This window comes from Vitis vinifera, chromosome 1 (genome assembly GCF_030704535.1).
Source record: "Vitis vinifera cultivar Pinot Noir 40024 chromosome 1, ASM3070453v1".
Classification (NCBI taxonomy): Eukaryota; Viridiplantae; Streptophyta; class Magnoliopsida; order Vitales; family Vitaceae; genus Vitis; species Vitis vinifera.
This window is the reverse complement of record NC_081805.1, coordinates 9,397,323-9,416,543: the sequence shown is the minus strand read 5'-3', so window position 1 is coordinate 9,416,543 and position 19,221 is coordinate 9,397,323. Positions and strand designations below refer to the sequence as shown.

Below are 19,221 nucleotides of genomic sequence, written 5' to 3'. Positions count from 1 at the left end.
TCCCACAAAAGAACCTTGCCACCCTAGTAGGGTGTCCCGTACCGAGGCAGAAATAACCCAAGGGATCCCAAATAAAGAAAACACCAACGACCATATGATCCTTGCCATAGCACAATGAAGAAAAATGTGGTCAATGGATTCCAACTACTCTTCGCAAAGAGCGCACATGTTGACAAACAACCAACCTCTTCTTTGGAGTTGGTCCAAAGTCAACACTTTCACCCAACAAGCTTCCCAAGCAAAGAAACTCACCTTAGAAGGAACCTAGGAATTCCAAATAATCCCCAAAGGAAAAGGTTCCTTGTGGAGCGTATAGGGGCTTCAGATTGACTGTGTCGATGAGGAGATTCACCGAAATCATCAATGAGTTAGAACTAAGGAATCTTCTGATGGTAGGGGGGTCCTTCTACATGGCAAGGTGGGCAGAACAACCAGCCCTCCAGATTATATTGTTTCCTAGTGTCAGAGGGATGGGAAGGTCATTTCAGAGGCTTTACACAATCCCATACACTCAAAAAAACCATAAAAGGAAAAACTCAAACACTATATTAACCAGTATTTTAAAAGGCTATCAAGACTCAAACCCTACAGTTTAGAGGAAGACTATGAATTAGCCTTGTGGCTATAGCCTTGGTCTAGGGTAAATTGAGGCTTAAGCTTCAAATGTTCAATGGTTTGGCAACATGTGGAATTGCCAAGATAACCAACCTGGCTATGCTGTCATAGAGTTGCTGCATGCATATATACTGAATTTCAGCTGGTACTGTATTATAAAACATTTTGCCAATACAAGGCCAACACTGATGCATATAACCATGAACCAAGTGGAACCTTTCACACTAAGGGCCCATTTCGGTTTGATCTTAAACCCCTTAGAATCACTTTTCATATACTTTTTATGGCTAATGTGTTTGGTAAAATAAAGAAAAGTGACTTTGTCATCTACTTTGGCAACTATTTTGAGAAGCAAGAGGTCTTTTTTTAAAAGTGATTTTGCAAGAATTGGAATATTTTCCTTAATGATATTTTAAATTATCCAATACACCCTCAAATAATTTGTGAAATATCAACTTTACACTTAAGACAAATGTAGAGTATTAGATAAAATATCAACAATTAGATCATAATTCATTTTTTATTTCTTTACTAATAATATTATTATTTAATATTTAATATAATAAATAGGTATTATATTATATTATATTATTTGTGAGTGTTTAGCTAGGTTGGCAATTCCAAACAAAATTCCTAAGTGTCTCCTAACTTGGTTTTTCCAAATCCTTCCTCAAACTACTTGCCTAATGAAGATCAAGATGTTAAATTTGCTAAGAGACCAAGGTATGTACATGAGGTTGTAGATGGATGAAATGGAATCAACCAAGTTTTTCAAATTGTTTTCTTCTTGGACTATTTGTTTCTAAAAAGAGTTGAGGAGGCTAGGACAACATTTTTTTTTGTTTAAGTGTTTAATTGCCCTGTGCAAAGATCGATCCAAATTTGGGTCAGATCGATTCAGGTTGCTTCTTCTTGATGTTTTCTTAACCATTGAATTAAGGGCTTCTTTCTTTTTAAAACCCAAAATTGCTTCCTGTTTTGGAGAGGAGAGACTAGCAACTGTTTTTTTCCTTATCCTCTTGAACTCTCTTTTCTTACCAAATTTGGGGTGTTCAGCAACCAAGAAAATCCCCTTTAACCTTTGATTTCCACACAGATTTTCTTAAAAACAGGTTGATTCTTCCTATTCATTCATCTCTTATTTTCTCAATTGATTGGGTTTTGGGCAAAAACCCATTTTCTTCTTGTGTGGATTCAAGAAGAGGCCGAGATTGAACTTGGTGATGATTCCAAGTGTGCTCCGAAAGAAAAAGGTGTGAAGTTGAAAGTGAAAAGGTGCTAGTCAAGTGGTATAGGAAAAATTGGTAAACTTGAGATAGGTAAAACCTTGTATTCAGTTTTTGTTCTTCATAGTGGATGTTTTCGATTGGTTGTAGGTCCATGGTTTTTCATCTCTTTAGAGATTTTCCACATTAAAATTTCGTGTCATTGTATCTTTCTCTCATTCTACTATTTGATTTATTCAATTTTATATATCATTTATTACTTGGGCATATAAGTTGAATGGAAGAAAAATGAGCTGAAATAGGTGTGATTATCCATTAGATAACTTATTATTTCTTTTTTCCTCAATAATTTTTTTCTTTTTTTGGGATCAAAATCTTTGTTATCTAAACTTAATTATTAATTATCTACAATCACAATAAATGAATCATTTAAAAAATAATATTTTTTATGGGTAAACACAGAAGATAATATATTAATAAGAAAAAGGAAAATCATTTAAAGAATAATATCGTTGTAACTTTAATGAGTGCATATATTAAATGTTAGTTGAAACATTGTTATCATTGATGTGTACTATTTGTTATGATTTATACTTGATGCTATTCGTCCTAAATGTAAAAGAAAAAATAATTATGAAAAACATATTTGCTCAAATTCAGCTAAAATAGAAAAATGAAAGTACTACAAGAAATAAAAAAGAAAATGGAAATACTAAGAATTGTTTTTTTTTTTTTTTTGATAAGTTTTTTTAATTTTTTATAATTGATGGAAATACTAAGAATTGCTTTTTACATGATGCAATGATTTTTTAATTAAACATTGATTTTTATAACAAAGTAAAGCAAAATGGTTAAATTTTTTAAATCCCTATTTTGATCAAATTTTGAATGTCCCTTTTTTAATTACCACACATATTCACAATGATCAAACAACTCCGTTCACCAAACACTTAAATGTTATTTTTTAAACTCACTACAATTTTGAGACTGCAGTTTACCAAATGATTAGTTGCTTTACATTGCAATTGATTTTTCTTTTAACATAGTTAAAAGTGATATTCTAAAATATACAACAGTACCAAACTGGCTTTAAATTTCAGTGTTCATAATCTTGGTCAAACCCAAATTTAAACTTGATAGAAAACAAGATTACCTCCTTGTCAAAGGAGAATATCTAAACCAGTCCCACATGTCGTGCGGCTTTCAAATTGAATAAAAGAAAATGACAAATATATATATCCAGCAGTTCAACAAGACAACTGACCAACTAACAAAGCAAATCAGAAGAAATAAATCATACATAGAAAAAAAAGGCCAAAAATGATATTACCTTCAATCGTTTTGAATCAGGATAAGATATCCCATAAACTCTTTGCAAACTCTCACGATCTTTATTTCCTCTCCAGTAAGCTGATGAAGCCTGGAAATTACAGACGCCTAAGTAAAACAGAAAATAGATTTGCAAGCACAAATGAAATCAACTCCCAACTACATACGCAACAAACCTTCAAACAGGCAAATGCTTTAACAAAAGATGTATTTGGTATATGGGGCCCACGGCACAGATCAACCAATGGCCCACATCTGTATACTGTGATAGTTTTGTCTTCAGGTAAGTCATTGATGATTTCAATCTGATTAAGGGAGATGATAAACAACCCATATGAGTGAGGATCAGAATAGTAAGAAAATAAGGAAGTGGCTAAGGATGGGGTCAAATGGTGTGGATGATATAAAAATGGAGCTTCACTTACCTTAAAACTATTTTCAGAAAACAACTCAAGAGCCTGATTCCTTGACACTTCAATGCGCTCAAAAGGTTGCTTTTCCTGAAATATAAAAAAAATATCAAGTAACATATTTTCACAGAAAAGCATTCTTCTGAAAATGTTTAAGAGCAAACATGAAAATCAATCTGCCAAATATTGGACAGACAGGAGACCAATGACAGTATTATTTCATGGTTCTGAAAAGTCTTGCATTTTTCCAGACTCAAATTTACAATCCAAATCTAAAACTAAGAAGTGTCAGTCCTAGTACCGAGTCCTTTACATAAGAAATCCTTTAGTTTTATTTTCAATTACAAATTAATCTGAATCTTGATTACTATTATCTTACCATTATTGCAAAACACACCATTCTATACCCAGCTCCAACTCCATTGTGAATTAAATTGTATTCTTCCATACTAAACTTCCCTTGATATCAATTTCAAGAGATATTAAATTTCTAGGAGCACTGTGATAGTTATGAATAGCAATGCTCATCTGCATAATTGCCTTTATAGGAATTCTAAATTACAAAAATTTAGCAAAGGATTCATTAGGTTGAAAGTAGATGTCCCAAGCACACAGGGCAAGTGCAATAAAAATTAACATGATCAAGCACTGAAATACCTAACAGAAGATAAAACATGAGAAAATTAATTTTAAGACCAAAAACAACCAACATAATGACTTTCATTAGATCTATATTAGCACACAGAAGAGAAAGAAAGAAAGAAAGAGAAAATTTCCTAGATTCCCAGCTCAAGTATGTGGAGCCCTAAAGAACAGTTTATTACTCAATAAGATATCTCATGTAAGCTGAGTCATCTTAGGGTTGTGTATCCTCTATGTCCCACTGAGGCAGCTCTAGTTTGTATGTTCTCTGGTGCGGGGAGTGGGGCAAAGGTTTCAAAAGTGGGAGAATCCTATGCAGCCATGGTGAAAAAGGACCCATTGGAGGTGGGAGAAGCGTGGATTCAGATTGGAGGGGTGAGGGGTGGGGGGTGGATGCTTTCAGCAAGATGGAGTCCCTACATTGTTGCCTAGTGGGTAGATGGGATAACTTCTTAGACCACACCCTCTTCTTGCCCTCCTTAAAGGCATGGGCTATGTTTAACTGGTGATTACAAAGAAACCTCCATTTAGCATTGATGGGAGGATCTCTCATTCTGTTTGAGTTTGAAGGGGTCATAGAAGCAGAGAGGGTTCTTCAAGAGGAGCAGAGAACTTTTAAGAAAAAGTAGTTGGGTAAGTGGATCCTTGAGGTAGGTTGTTTCAAAGGAGTCCATGCAAAGGAACTTGGGTGAGAATTGTGGGGCTGCTGGTTTTCTTATGGGAAAATAAGTTTTTTAAGCAATTGAGAGATGCATTTGAGGGCTTCATGATAGTAGATAAAGATAGTGCAAAGAAGCCCAATTTGCAATGAGCGAGGGTTAGGGTGTCAAGAAAACTGCAAGTAGTGGTGGGACTTTCCTTTTTTGTCATTTAACTATCACGGGAGATCCCACTGTGGCTTTCTCAAGTTGGTGGGTCTTTCACCTGCCATGGAGAGTTAGGGCCTTGGTTCTACATCAGAAAAAGCTAGGGAATAACACGTCAGTGCATAGCGATAAAGTGACCTGCATGAGTAAGCTCTGTCGAGCCTACATGCAGCAGGAATGGGCACACATATCAGAAGGGGGTGCTTTGGTTGTGCAGTGTGGTGAAGCCGAAGATTTGACAAACCAGAAGCTTGGATCTGGGCTAAACAAAATGAATTATGCTGAAGGAGTGGTGCAGGCCAGATGGGTGGATGTAGCCCAAGGAGAATGTTAGACCTTACCCTTAGTGAGGCCAGAAAAGAGTTAGAAGTCTTAGGCCCAAGGGAGGGGAGGAGGGCGATTAAGGGGAGAAGAAAGGGTAAGAAAGGCCCAATCTTATAGATTATGGCCCAACATGAGGAGGAGGGTTATGTAGGATTGGGCCTTAAAAGATTTAATGGAGGATTAGACCAAAAGAGCTTAAGCCTTACAATTTTAAAAGGGGTAGATCCTAACCTAGGGGGGTGTTCTTTCAAATTGGGCCTCTCAAGCAACAAATGAGTCCTCCACCCACTTTCAAAAGCTCACCCCCACAAGCCCTAGCCATCACACAAAAAGGTGCAACTCAAACAACCAATTGTGCAACAATGGGGACTATGAGTAGTCACTATCACATAGTAAAGAAGATGACTAATGCAAAGCAACGTAAGAGAGACCTACTCCAATCAACAGAGCTTCCGTGGTAGAAGTGTCACACTTCCCAGGTATAGCTCCTCCCTCTCCTTCCTTCTTGGCTTGCAAGGCCTCCTCTCCAGGGTTCAAAGTATGACTCGGTCGAGTCGTATCCGCCTCAATACCTGTCGCGACAAGACCGATACCAGATACAGTATAATGCACGAACTCCGCTAGGAATCAATAAGACTCAGCTGACTCATCTAAGTTTCCGAGTTAACTTGGTTGACTCGGTTAGGTTACAGAGTACCCTTACAAAAGCAAACACCTATTCTGAAATTTTAAACCATCAATGAGAAGATCAAAGAAGACGAAGAAGAAAAAATCCAACCCGTGACCCGTTCAGAAATAAGTGGAGAAACCACCGAAGGATGAAGACATGATTTAAGATTTATTTACTTGATTTTCCTTAAAATCGAGCATTACCGAAGGGTGGAGCTTTGGTGTCGATGGTGGTGACTCGTCAAGTGGACTAAATCTTTCACCGACGACGTCGACAAGACAACCCCCTCGCAGTCAGATTGGTCCCTGTCCCGTGTTAGGTCTTGCACGGTTGCAAATTTGCGATTGCAAGTGGTGTCATCTGTTGTGGGTCTTGACAGCAATGATGGCGTGCAAGGGTGGGAGATTGGGAGCTCAAATTAGTAAAGTAAAACACTGCCTTTTATATGGATTTACATGGAGAATTGAGTCCCCGATTTACATGGAAAATACCTTTCATATAAACACTTTAATATGATTTAATAGTAACATATTAGGAGAATTGAGTCCCCGATTTGCTAAAGTAAAATGATATGAAATGTATAGATGAGGTTTAATGATAAATTTTTTTTTGGATAAATGCGCATATATAAAACGAGGCAAAAAGCCACAAAGCATACAGGAAGTATACAAGTAGCCTAGCAGGAACCAACACTCACCACCCCTTAGGGAATGGCAAGCCATTCCAAAAAACCTAAAAGCGAAGAGGACTCCTCTCCCATATATACCCTAGCCCAACTCCACAAGTTACAAACAAACGAATTTTTTAGTTTCTGAATAGCTAGAGAGCCCCCCCTGAAAGCTAATCTATTTCTCTCCTTCCATACCGTCCAAAAAATACACAACGGAATGGAGGTCCAAATCTTTTTCCTCTTTCTCCCCACAAAAGGGCCCCTCCAACTGACTAACATCTCTTTGACTTTCTCTGGGAACACCCAATTAGCCCCAAACAAGGCCAATACAATCTCCCAAAGAGGCCTTACAACTGTACAGTGTAAAAGAATATGATTTACATTTTCCTCTTCACAACCACACAAAAAACACCGGTTTGGAAGCTGCCATCCCCGCCTTTGCAGCTTGTCCAAAGTTAGAACCTTCTCCCAAGAAGCCTCCCATGCAAAAAAAGCGACCTTGGTTGGGACCTTGTCCACCCAAATGCTCTTCTTCGGGAAGGTAATGACATTAGGCCCTGTCAACAGCTTGTAAGCATCTCTAATCCGAAACCGGCCGTGTCCCTCTCCTTTCCATATCACTGCGTCCTCTTCAAGAGAAATCCTCACGTCCCTCAACATATGCAACAGCTCTCCTAAGGCGTCCAACTCCCAGTCATTAGAGTTTCTAGAGAGTCTTATGTTCCAACCTCCTTGACCGAGGCTAGAATCCCACATCTCATTTACCGAGGCGCTCCTCTGTACTGCCAGAGTAAACAACTGGGGAAAAGCTTGGGACAACACCTCATTACCGCACCAATGGTCAGTCCAGAAACTAACCTTAGTCCCCTTTCCCACTTTGAACTCTATATTACTCCAACACCACGACGATTCCTTCAATATCTCCCTCCAAACCCCCACCCCAAACGTTCCGCGATCCTCCCTTGTTCTCCAACCAAAACCCAACTGGCCATACTTCACCCCAACCACCTTCCTCCAAAACATGTCTTCCTCACACGCGAACCGCCAAATCCATTTCCCCAATAGGGCCTTATTCAGTAGATCAATTTTCCGAATGCCTAGACCCCCGCTCTCCTTTTGGGAACACACTACCTCCCAATTGATTAGATGGATTTTTCTTTCCATACTTCCCCCTCCCCAAAGAAAATCCCTCTGTAGTTTTTCGAGTCTTCTTGCAACTAGCTTAGGCATGCGAAAAAGAGACAATTGATAAACCGGCAAGTTGGCCAAAGTGCTTTTAATGAGGGTGATCCTCCCGCCCTTTGACAAATATTGTCTTTTCCACAGAGCCAACCTCCTTCTCATTCTTGCTTCAATTCCATCCCACATAGCCATGGCCTTGTGCTTGGCTCCCAAGGGCAGCCCCAAATAAACAGAAGGAAGGGTCCCCACTTTACACCCTAACTCCACCGCCAACATCTCAATATCTTCCACCTCCCCAACCGGGATTACTTCACTTTTAGCAAGGTTTATTCTAAGACCAGAGGCTGCCTCAAACCACACCAAAATCCAGCTTAGATAGGTAATGTGGTCTTGCCTTGCTTCACAAAAAATGATCGTGTCATCAGCAAATAGTAAGTGGGAGACATTTAACTCCATTCCCCCCCTCCCTTGAATGTTACATCCTGAAATGAAACCCCCATCAACAGCCCTTCTCAACATAGCGCTTAGCACTTCCATTCCCAGCACGAAGAGATAGGGGGAGAGTGGATCTCCTTGGCGTAACCCCCTAGAGTTGGGGAAATAGCCAGCTGGCACCCCATTGACCATAATAGAGAAACTAGCCGTTGAAATGCACCACCCAATCCATTTCATCCATCGGTCCCCAAAGCCCATCTTACGCATGACCTTCATGAGGAAGTTCCAGTTAATACTATCATAGGCTTTTTCTATATCCAATTTACAGATCAGCCCTTTCTCTTTGCGTTTAAACCAATAGTCAACCACCTCATTGGCTATGAGCGAGGCATCTAAAATCTGTCTTCCCTTCACAAAGGCATTTTGGTCCGGCGAAACCACTTTGTCAAGCACCTCCTTAATTCTATTGGCTAACACTTTGGCCAAGAGCTTATACAAACCCCCAAGCAAGCTGATGGGTCTAAAATCCCCCAAGTCCTCAGCCCCCCCTTTCTTAGGAATAAGGACTAGGAAAGTAGAATTAAGGCTCTTGGCAAACGATTTTTCTTCAAAAAATTCCTTAAACAAGTCCACAATCTCCTCTTTCGCGAACTCCCAGCAGAATTGCCAAAAGGCTACTGTGAACCCATCCGGACCTGGGGCCTTATCTCCATTCATCCCCATCAAAGCCGCATGGATCTCTACCTCAGTGAATGGCTGTTCCAAACCTTCAGCTTCAGCATTGCTTAACCTTTGTAGCTGTAGCCCATCAATATCAGCTTTCCAGGATTGATCTTCTGACAACAATTGCTGAAAGGCATTCACAACCCCCTCTCTTACCTCCCTCTCCTCCTCCAGCCACCTCCCATTAATTTTAATCTTGTCCATGGAATTATTTCTTCTATGAGCGTTTGCCATCCTGTGAAAGAACCCCGTATTCTTATCCCCTTCCCTCAACCACAACTCCCTGGACAGTTGTCTCCAATGCGTTTCTTCCAACAGCACCCATTTTTTAAAGACATTCTTAGCCTCTGTTTTCAGCTCTGTCTCTCTTTCAGTTAGGCTCCTGTCACTCTCCACCCTATCCCAAAATTCCACTTGTTGCAAGGCTAAGTTTTTGTTGACTTCCAAGGTACCAAACACCTCCCTGTTCCAAGTTTTGATCTTCTCCTTCAGAATCTTCAATTTTGAAGCCAATCTGAAGCTAGCCCTCCCTCTTCCCCCCGCCTCCTGCCACCATCCCCTAAGCAGCTCCTTAAACCCATCTACCTTGAGCCACATATTCTCAAACCTAAAAGGGGAAGGGCCCTTTCTAACCCCTCCACCTTTCAGTAAAATGGGAAAATGGTCAGAGATGGGTCTGGGCAGCCTGCACTGAATGATCCCACTGAAGCAATCCAGCCAATCTTGGGTCACTAGAAACCGGTCCAATCTAGCCCAAGCTTGGTTATTCCTTCCCCCACTCCAAGAAGCCACCCCCCCTCGCACAGGAATATCCAGAAGTTCTAGATCATCCACCACCTGAGCAAATCTTCTCATGGCTCCAGACACCCTCACCTGATTGCTCCTTTCCTCAAGGGATAAAGTGACATTGAAGTCACCCCCTAAGCACCATGGATCATCCCAGATTCCCCTTATCGCCCCAAGCTCCCCCCATAGTGTCTCCCTGTCTTCTTTGGAGAACGGACCGTACACACCTGTAAATATCCAGACTTTCCCGTCTTCTACATTCCTAAGTCTGCATGAGATTGAGAATTGGCCCCTCTCCATCTCAATGATTTCCAAGGTTCTTTTGTCCCAGCAAATCAGTACCCCCCCTGCAGCTCCCTGAGCATCCAACGCACCCCAATCTAGGAACCTCCCAGAACCCAAACTCCTTACCAGACCCTCATTCATGGACTGAACTTTCGTTTCCTGGATACAAAACAAATCAACTTTCTGATTTCTAATTATTGCTTTGATCACTTTCCTCTTGGAGCTGTCATTAACCCCGCGCACGTTCCAACTCAAAAGCCTTATTTTCATTGGACTTCCATAATTTGACACCCTCTTCCTTGCCCGGAACACTTTTTCTTCTTCCCCCCCTCATAGTTGACTGAGCATTCAAGTCTTCTCAGTTCTCTTTCAAATTTCGATTTCTCCAACATGACTTTGTTGTGAATTCTTTCTCTCCTCTTCCTAATTTTAACCATAAACTCCAATATATCTTTCTCTAGGCCCTCCGTTGAAAACCCCAGGAATTGACTGAACCTGGCCAGATCACTTTCCTCCCATCTCTCTTCCTCCCATCCACTTTCTACTTGAGATGAAGGCCTGGCTAGGCACAGAGCCTTTCTATTAACCTCCATACAGTCATTACTGATCTCTACCAGGTCCCAACACTTCTCTTCAATCTTCTCTGAATACCCAGTTCCTTTGCACAGACTGTCCCCCGTAGCTGAGTCCGCAAGCTCCCCAGAACGGTCGAAAGACTCCATCAATGGAGTCCGACCAAAAGGAGAAAAGAAGGGGGAAGGGGTATCAAGAGCCACCAATCCAGAGGAGGAAAGAGCATTAACATACCTTGCATCTTCCTCCAGCAGGGCACTGTCAATCCTGGAAATCCCCTCCCACTGTGGCTCATCTCCATAAGTCCCCCACTGATCATCCTTCACCCAGAACGTGGAGATAGCTGCGTCTGGGCCCTTTATCGGGCTTCGGCTACACTCTGCAGCAGACAGGCCCTTCTCCGCCTGGGCACTAGATGACCCAGAAAAAAATGGGCTTTGAAAGTCCAGCCCAGCCTCTTGAAGCAGCCTCAAAGGCCTAGCCTTTTCCGTGGGCTTCTCAATCCCCGAGTTAGCCGGCCCAGTGGCGTTAGAAGAAGGCTTTACTTGGCCCAATAACCCCAGCCCACTCAAGGCATGAGGCCCGTCTGAAGGCCCGTCTGAAGGCCCATCTTCGCTCCGAGAAGGGTTTGACGTTTGGCCCAACTCATGGAACTGACTCCGCGTCCCATCAGCATTCAGCAAGCAGACCTCGAGCCTCGAGCCCTCCATCGTCTCCGTCACGCGCTCCCTCGCGCGTGCACTTACATCATCCCCTACCTTCGCTCCCGTTACGACGGCCTTCCCTTTCTTCTCACCCGTCGGCGTTTTCAAGACTGGCCTGATTTCCCACCACAAAGTTACCAGATAGCATGATCCTTCAACCCAAACCTCCACTTCATTGGGAAGAATCACATCGTTCCGCTTCACCAAGATTCGCGCCCACTGTAACTCCTCCATTTTTTCCGTTTGATGGTCGACTGCAAGAAAACCCCCACACGCATCCCCAATCCTCCTCAAGATATCCCGCTCCCACAGGGAAACAGGTAGACCCACTACCCGCACCCATGCTTCTCGGCTTCTTTCCCCTTCCCTCAAGCATCCCGTCTCCGGCTTCCACTTTTCTAGACGGAGAAAAAAACCCCCAAATGAAATGCTTCCAATCTTGGAGGCTTTGTCAGCCTCTGCCAGGAACTCAAACTCCATTAAAACCTTGCCCCTCTCCATTTTTGCAAGCCCTAGGTTTCCTTTTAGTCTCCAAATCCTCGCTAGCTGGGTTCCCCACCCTCTGATATCATCCCCCTTTGCTGCATTAGGATTCCATGTCCCGATAATGCAATGTTCCAGTTTGGATAGGTTCCGACCCACTTCCTCCTTGGTGACCTCTACCCTTACTGATGTTCTCTCCTTTCCCCATGCCCTATTGGTCGCTTCTGCATATGTCTTCGCCTTGTTTGGTATCGACCGAGGCTCGTCTACCTTCTGCTTCATAGGACTTCCTTCTTCACAGCCCAATCTCCGTAGTGTTTCCGCCATTGAAGCCCAGCCGCCCTTTGCGCCTCTTCCTTTTGGGATAAAAACACTAAACCTCTTTTTCTCCAAATCCGCAACCCCCAGGCGGAGAAAACAACCCCCTCTATTATAGTCGCGCGACAGGGAGTACTCCCTCCCATTCTCCTTCCACTCTCTAACCCACCTACCCATCCTTACATCCTCAATACTCTGAATCAGGCATTCGAGGACTATCCCAATGCTCACCGGACCTAATCTAACCCACGACGAGATCCCTCCTTTCCTTTCCACAATCGTAGCCTGCACACTGCCTTTCCTCACCTCCACCTCAACCTCAAACATTTTCGATTCCACCCCGAAGCCACCCCTCCTGACCTTCTTCCCATGCCTCGCATGGCTCTCGCCCCCTACCGTTTCTGTCAATCCCCCATCGCTGCCGCTATCTCTCTCTCTCGCATTCTTTCTCTCTCTAACCCTCTCTCTCTCCTCCATTTTTTTCTCTCCGTTTTCTTCTTTTAAGATAAGAAGTTTTTTAGGTTTAATGATAAATTAAAGTGTTTATATGGCAAAGTGAGAATTAAATCCTCAATTTTTAATATTATCACAAATAACTTTGAGCTAAATGTGAAAAAAAAAAATTGTTCTATTAAAATTTTCAGCTTATTTAATTATATCTATTTTATTTTTTAATTTATATAATATTTTTATAATTTTTTGAAAATTTTAATTATCTTATTTTACGTATCGCCCGATACCGAACCGAGACATCGAGACCGATATGCCTCGTGACCCTCTGAGTCAATGATAGATACTGCGACTTTGAACCATGCTCCTCTCGTTCTCCTCTCTTTATAAGGGAAAGAGTCAAATGAAGGGGTAGTCGGGAGTTTGTTTTGTTGGAGGGAGCAAGTTGGAGTGCATTTTGTTGAGCCTAATGGAGTGGCAAGTGGCCCTCTACACAATTTGAGTGTCGCCAATGAAGTTCATGGAAAATGTTGTGAAAAGCACTACTGACACGGAATCGGCGTAGTTAGAGGGTGGGACTATTGCAACCTCCCACCCACATTCTAAAAGGGATTTCCACACCTCTTTGGATGCTTCAATAAGGTTGCCTTTTTCAATAGCTTTGCAAGGATGCCAATTGCCAAATTTGAAGGAGAAATCTTCGCTCTCTCAATGAGAATGGAGTTTAGGAGAAAGGGCCAAGTCTCTAACATGGGGATTAAAAAGAAATCACCTCTTGGTCTAGATTTGAGAGGGAACTCCACAAGACAAAGTGCTCCATCCACTATAGTTCTGCTTTAGGCAAAGGAAGGAGGAGTGGAAAAAGCAATTGGGAGATAACCACAGTTAGCTGATGAAGCTTCACATTCTTCTTGGAATGTTAAGAGAGGGCCAATAAGGAGGGAAAGCAAATAGTCATTAAATCCCCTGATCAAATCACAAATGGTAGAGTTTGTATGTTTACAAAAAACAAAGGTCAACAGATATCAGAGCAGATTGTGAAGAGTTTAGGTGTAGGAAGGTTCTTGGGTGCCATGGAAGCTAGGGATCAAGCAAGAGGGATTTGCTTTATTGGGACAATAGGGTGTTGGAGTTAATTGATATGGAAGTGGGGGCATTTTCAATCTCTTGACGATTCAAAAACTATGAGGACAAGTTTGACTCAATGTTTCCAAGGGATTTCTAGGATGCTAATGAAAGGGAAGTCATTTTTTAGTTAAGGAGGTTAGGGCTAGGACAAAGGCAATAAATGAGTTTAGAAAGTAGACAACAATGGAAGAAGCCTCTTAGAGGCAGAAATCAAGAGAATTATGACTAAAAAAGGGAGATAAAAACACAAAATTCTTCCATAAAATGGGCAATGCTCGTAAAAGAAAAAACTATTTGGTTAAAATAAGGGTGAATAGAGAAATATTATCAGAGGACACAAATATAAAGGATGGAGTGACAAATTTTTTCCATAATCTTGTTTCTAAGACAATGGAGTGGAGACCCAATATCAATGGGATGTCGTTTGAAATTTTGAGTAGAGAAGATTCCGAGTCCTTGGAGACTCTATTCTTTGAGGAAAAGGCTATTAAGTCCTCTTAAGTTTGTGTGGGGATAAAGCCCCTGGGCTGAATGGCTTTTTCAAGGCCTTTTGGCAGTTTTGTTAGGACTTTGTGAAAAGTGAAGTGATGGTATTTTTTGCAAAGTTCTTTGAGCTAGGCTTTTTCAAAAGAAGCCTAAATGTCACTTTTATAATGTTAGTCCCAAAAAAAGGGATGCAGAAGATTTAAAAGACTTCAAACCCATCAGTTTCATGGGCAAGCTATACAAGCTTCTAGCAAAAAGTTGTGGCAAATAGACTAAAAGAAGTGATGGAAAAAGTGGTTTCAGCTTCTCAGCATGCATTTGTGGAGAGTAAACAAATCATTGTTGTTTTCTTCATAGCAAATGAACCAATCAACACAAGGCTAAAGAGCTCCAAAAGTGAGATCCTATGTAAGTTAGATATGAAGAAGGCATGTGATCATCTTAATTAGAGTTTTTTGTTGTTAGTCTTTGGAAAAATAGGTTTTGGTTTCAAGTGGATTAGATAGATTAAGTGGTACAATTTTAAGAAACACTTCTCCATCTTTGTTCATGGGAACCCAACCAGATTTTTCAAGTGTACTAGAGACTTGAGATAGGGAGACCCACTATCTCCATACCTATTCATCATGGTCATGGAAGCGCTCCCCCATATCCTAAACAGGGCTATAGAAAGGGGCTTCTTAGTGGATATTTCAGTCTGTGGAAGACGATGTAAAGGAATGGAATTATCCTACCTGTTATTTGTTGATGATACGCTCATCCTATGCAATGCCAGTAAGGAGCATATGAAGCATTTAAGTTGGTAATTCATGTGATTTGAGCAAAATTTCAGGTTTAAAAATCAATTTCGAGAAAAGTAACTTGATCTTAATTGAAGGAAGGGAGAAATGGAAAGGGAAAGGGAGGTGGTTACCCTCCCCACCAATTTACTTAAGCCTTCCATTGGGAGCCCCGTTCATATCTTCAGGGGTTTGGAATGTGGTGAAGGAAATATTTCAGAAATGACTCATTTTATGGAAGAGAGAGCACCTATCAAAAAGAGAAAAAATAACTCTAATAAAAAAACGCTTTTTCTATCTTGCAAATTTACTTCATATCATTATTTGTCATTCCAAGAAAGGTGAGGTTAAGGCTGAAAAAGATTCAAAAGGATCTCTTTTAAGGGAAAGAACTCTAGTAAAAAGGTCGCATACGGTAAATTGGTTAATAATTTGCTTGGACAAGAGATAGGGGGACTTAGGTATTTGAAGTCTATCCAATCTTAACAAGGCTCTTCTTGGCAAATGATATTGGAGATTTATGATTGAGAGGCATTCTTTTTTAAAGAGGGTGATTACAAGGAAGTATGAGGAGGAAGAGGGAGGATAGTGCTCAAGAGAGGTAAGGGAAAGGTATAAGATAGGAGTATTGCAGGCCATCAGAAGGAGGCGAGGGGCTTCTAATAGTAGAATCAGTTTCACAGTGGGCAACAAGCAAAGGTTGAAATTTTGTAAGGATGATTGGTATGGTGACTTACCCTAGGAGAAGCTTTTCTTGCATTGTTTTCCATAGCCACCACCAAAGATGCATGGGTAGTTGAGGTGTGAGAGCAGGAGGGGAAAGGGGCTTGTGGAACCATTGTTTCTTAAAACAAATCCATGACTAGGAGGTAAATGAGGTGGAGATCTTTTTTAGGGGATTGCAAGCAAAAACAATTTGTAAGGACACAAAGATAAAACGGTTTGGTTAAACTCAATGTGTGGAATTTTTTTAGTTAAAGCTCTCTACTCCTCTTTATCCAATGGAAGAACAAAGGTTTCCCATCCAATATTGTTTGGAATCCTTGGATTCCTTTGGGAGTCAGTTTTTTAGCTTAGGAATTTGCGAGGGAAAGATAATGATGTCAAATTAGCTCAAAAGAACAGGATAGAAGATGTCAAATAGATGTTATATGTACAAAAGAGAAAAATAATTGGTCACATCCTCCTCCACTACTCAAAAGTCATCATCTTATGACAGCCAATTTATGCTCTTTTTAGAATAGAGTGGGTAATGCACACCACAATAAAGAATGCCCTCTTGCATGAATCCTTTGCTGGGAAAAAAAAAAAAGAGAGAGAAAAGCTAGGGAACTGCTCTCTCATGCCTATTTTGGACCATATTGAAGGACAGAAAGAAGAGAATGTTACTGAAAAAGAGGATTATACAATCAAACGATCATTTATTTATAATTTTTTAGAGTAGGTTAGAGCATAGATAAGAGAACTTTATTTGTCCATGATGAACTTTATAGATTGGTTGAGCTCTAAGTAATATGGGGAGTCGGTTTTTGTGTACCACTTAACACCCCCCCTTTTTTCTTTGTGTATCCTTTTGGCATCTTGTGCGGGCCCTTGTTAGGCATTATTAATATATTGAATAAAATTCCTGGGTTCCCAGCTTATAAATGTAGACTTAAAGAGAGGTTGATCACTCAATAAGAAATCTCATACAAAAATGGCAAAGATCTAAACCATATGTATCCAAGGGGTTCAAACAAGGTTGGGATTGATTCCTAAATTAAACTAAATCAACATGATTACCGAAGTTTAAATTTATAAGATGTTTCTCAATTTTTAGAAGTAACTAACAAATTTATAATAAAATCTTCACCTATCCCTTTCACATTTCAATGTGTGACAACAATTAGCAAATTCATCAATTACAAGATTCACAACAAATGGGTAAATGACAAAGGAACACTGTAAAAGCGAGTCATGCTATTTATTAGAATATCATTACTATGGTCCATCATTTTCATTATTAATACTAAACTCAAGAAAGCCTCAATCTCCATACTTGGGGTAATAGGTCAAGTGCTAAGAGAACAATACCCCAACAGCTTTTAATGCGCCTGATTCAATTTCTTTGAAGTGATCTTCATTCAAGCCCAGTTCACCATAAAATGCATCATAATAGAAACCCTACACCACAAGATGCCAACTTAAATTTGACTTCATAACCAATAACATACATACAAGTAAAGAACTAGATGAAATGAAACTCATACGATTCTTTACATCACAAAAGTTAAGCTTAAAAAATCAAATAAATAAAGATATTGCATTACAACATATCACATGCACCAAATAGAAGACAATGATAAAATCATTCAGAAACATCTCTGCATAGATAGAAAAATGGCAGAACATGTATACAACCTCAAATACAAGTACAAAGGTACCTAATCAGATAATTACATTTACAGTCAAAATGCCAAACACACACACACAAAAACACAAACACAAACAAACAAGCATACAAACAAACAAATACAAAACAGAAAAATAAATAAACAAAGAAAAGATTTGCAGATCCTAATTGTCAGTTCAGTGATTATATATTGATGGTGCACTTCCAGGTGGGAAGTTAATAGGTAAATGAAGGACCTTTTACCACATGTACCACGATCTTTTCACAAGAAGTTTTCTAGTGAGTGTCTCCAGTGGACTAATAGCTAACAGGAGAAAATACTTTCAGAATAGAAGGGGCAAAGATGGGACAATGCAATAAAAAATAGTGCCAGGAATCTCCATCAAAACTAGAACTATTGAATAACACAAACTTACATGTCATTTTTATGTCAATTTAGAAATCTGTAAAATCAAAATTTTCTTACAAGAACCCTCTTTTTGGACAATATTGACTTTTGGTCAATGTAATTTCAGTTGTTTAGCTATTCACAGGCATAACTTCTGATGGCAAGTTTTATAATGGCTAGATAAAACATAAAATGGAGGTCATATAACGTATGTGATTAGGTGGCTGACTCTTTGTTCTAGATCTTACTAACAAAGGATAGATTGGATCAGAAGTCTTTTGTTGCTGAATTGGGCCCTAACAATTGATCCACTTATGAGGTTCTAGAACTATGACTAGAAGGTATTATCTATGCAATCAAAAGTAGGAAAAAGGCATATTATATTCTAATTCATCTTCAATGGGCTTCTACTTTGTGATCTTTGTTGGTTTTCCTTTTTAAGCCGCTTCACATGCTTCCCCAGGTAGCTAGAAATGTTTTGCTGGATTGGCACATCAATTTCAATGAAAAGAGCTGCAAAGTGGAGTGGAAAATGGTTCCTTTCTCTTTTCTTTGGACAATATTGTAATGAAGGAACAAGAGATCCTTTGAAGCATTTGACCAATCAATGTTGATTGTGAAAAAACCATTTATTCAAACTCATATTTTTGTAGTCAAGAATTTTAGTAATGGTTGTTGATCTCTCCTTTATAGACATTGTGAAAAGAGAGAAAAGGGAGAATCCCTAATTTTTGTTATTGAAAAACTGTTAACAAATACACATTGGACTTGGGTATATATATACATGTTAGTGGGAACCACAATACAATAAAGAAAGAAAATGAAAAGTAAATAACTGAAATAACTATACACTATCTAACACTCCCCCTCAAGCTGGAGCATATATATTATATACACCAAGCTTGTTACAAATGTATTTAATTCTAGGACCTCTGAGAGATTTAGTAAAAATATCTGCTAGTTGATCATTTGAATTAACAAAACTAGTCGCCACACATCCTGATGCGATCTTCTCTCTAATGAAATGACAGTTAATTTCAATGTGTTTGGTCCTTTCATGGAAGACTGGATTGGATGCAATATGCAAAGCCGCTTGGTTGTCACAGATGAGCTTCATCTGTTCATCCTTTCCAAATCTCAACTCCCGAAGAAGATGTTTCAGCCATATGAGTTCACACGTTGCCAGAGCCATAACTCGATACTCGGCTTCAGCACTAGATCTGGCCACTACATCCTGTTTCTTACTCTTCCAGGATATTAGGTTACCTCCAATAAAAACACAATACCCGAAAGTGGAACGTCTATCTATGGGTGAGCTAGCCCAATCTTCATCTGTGTAACCAACAACCTGGGTATA

At 40.1% G+C, this 19,221-nt stretch overlaps 1 protein-coding gene across 1 annotated transcript in view; it reads right to left on the bottom strand.

Moving 5' to 3' along the window:
* The window catches only part of LOC100265542 (threonine--tRNA ligase, mitochondrial 1), a 42,811-nt gene that overhangs the window by 10,286 nt on the left and 13,304 nt on the right, over positions 1-19,221 (bottom strand). The window contains exons 4-7 of the mRNA XM_002265266.4: positions 17,158-17,247; positions 3,596-3,670; positions 3,347-3,475; positions 3,172-3,261 (exon numbers count right to left, since the gene is read on the bottom strand). Of these exons, the coding sequence (XP_002265302.1) occupies positions 3,172-3,261; positions 3,347-3,475; positions 3,596-3,670; positions 17,158-17,247 (384 nt within the window). The remainder of the gene's footprint in view (positions 1-3,171; positions 3,262-3,346; positions 3,476-3,595; positions 3,671-17,157; positions 17,248-19,221) is intronic.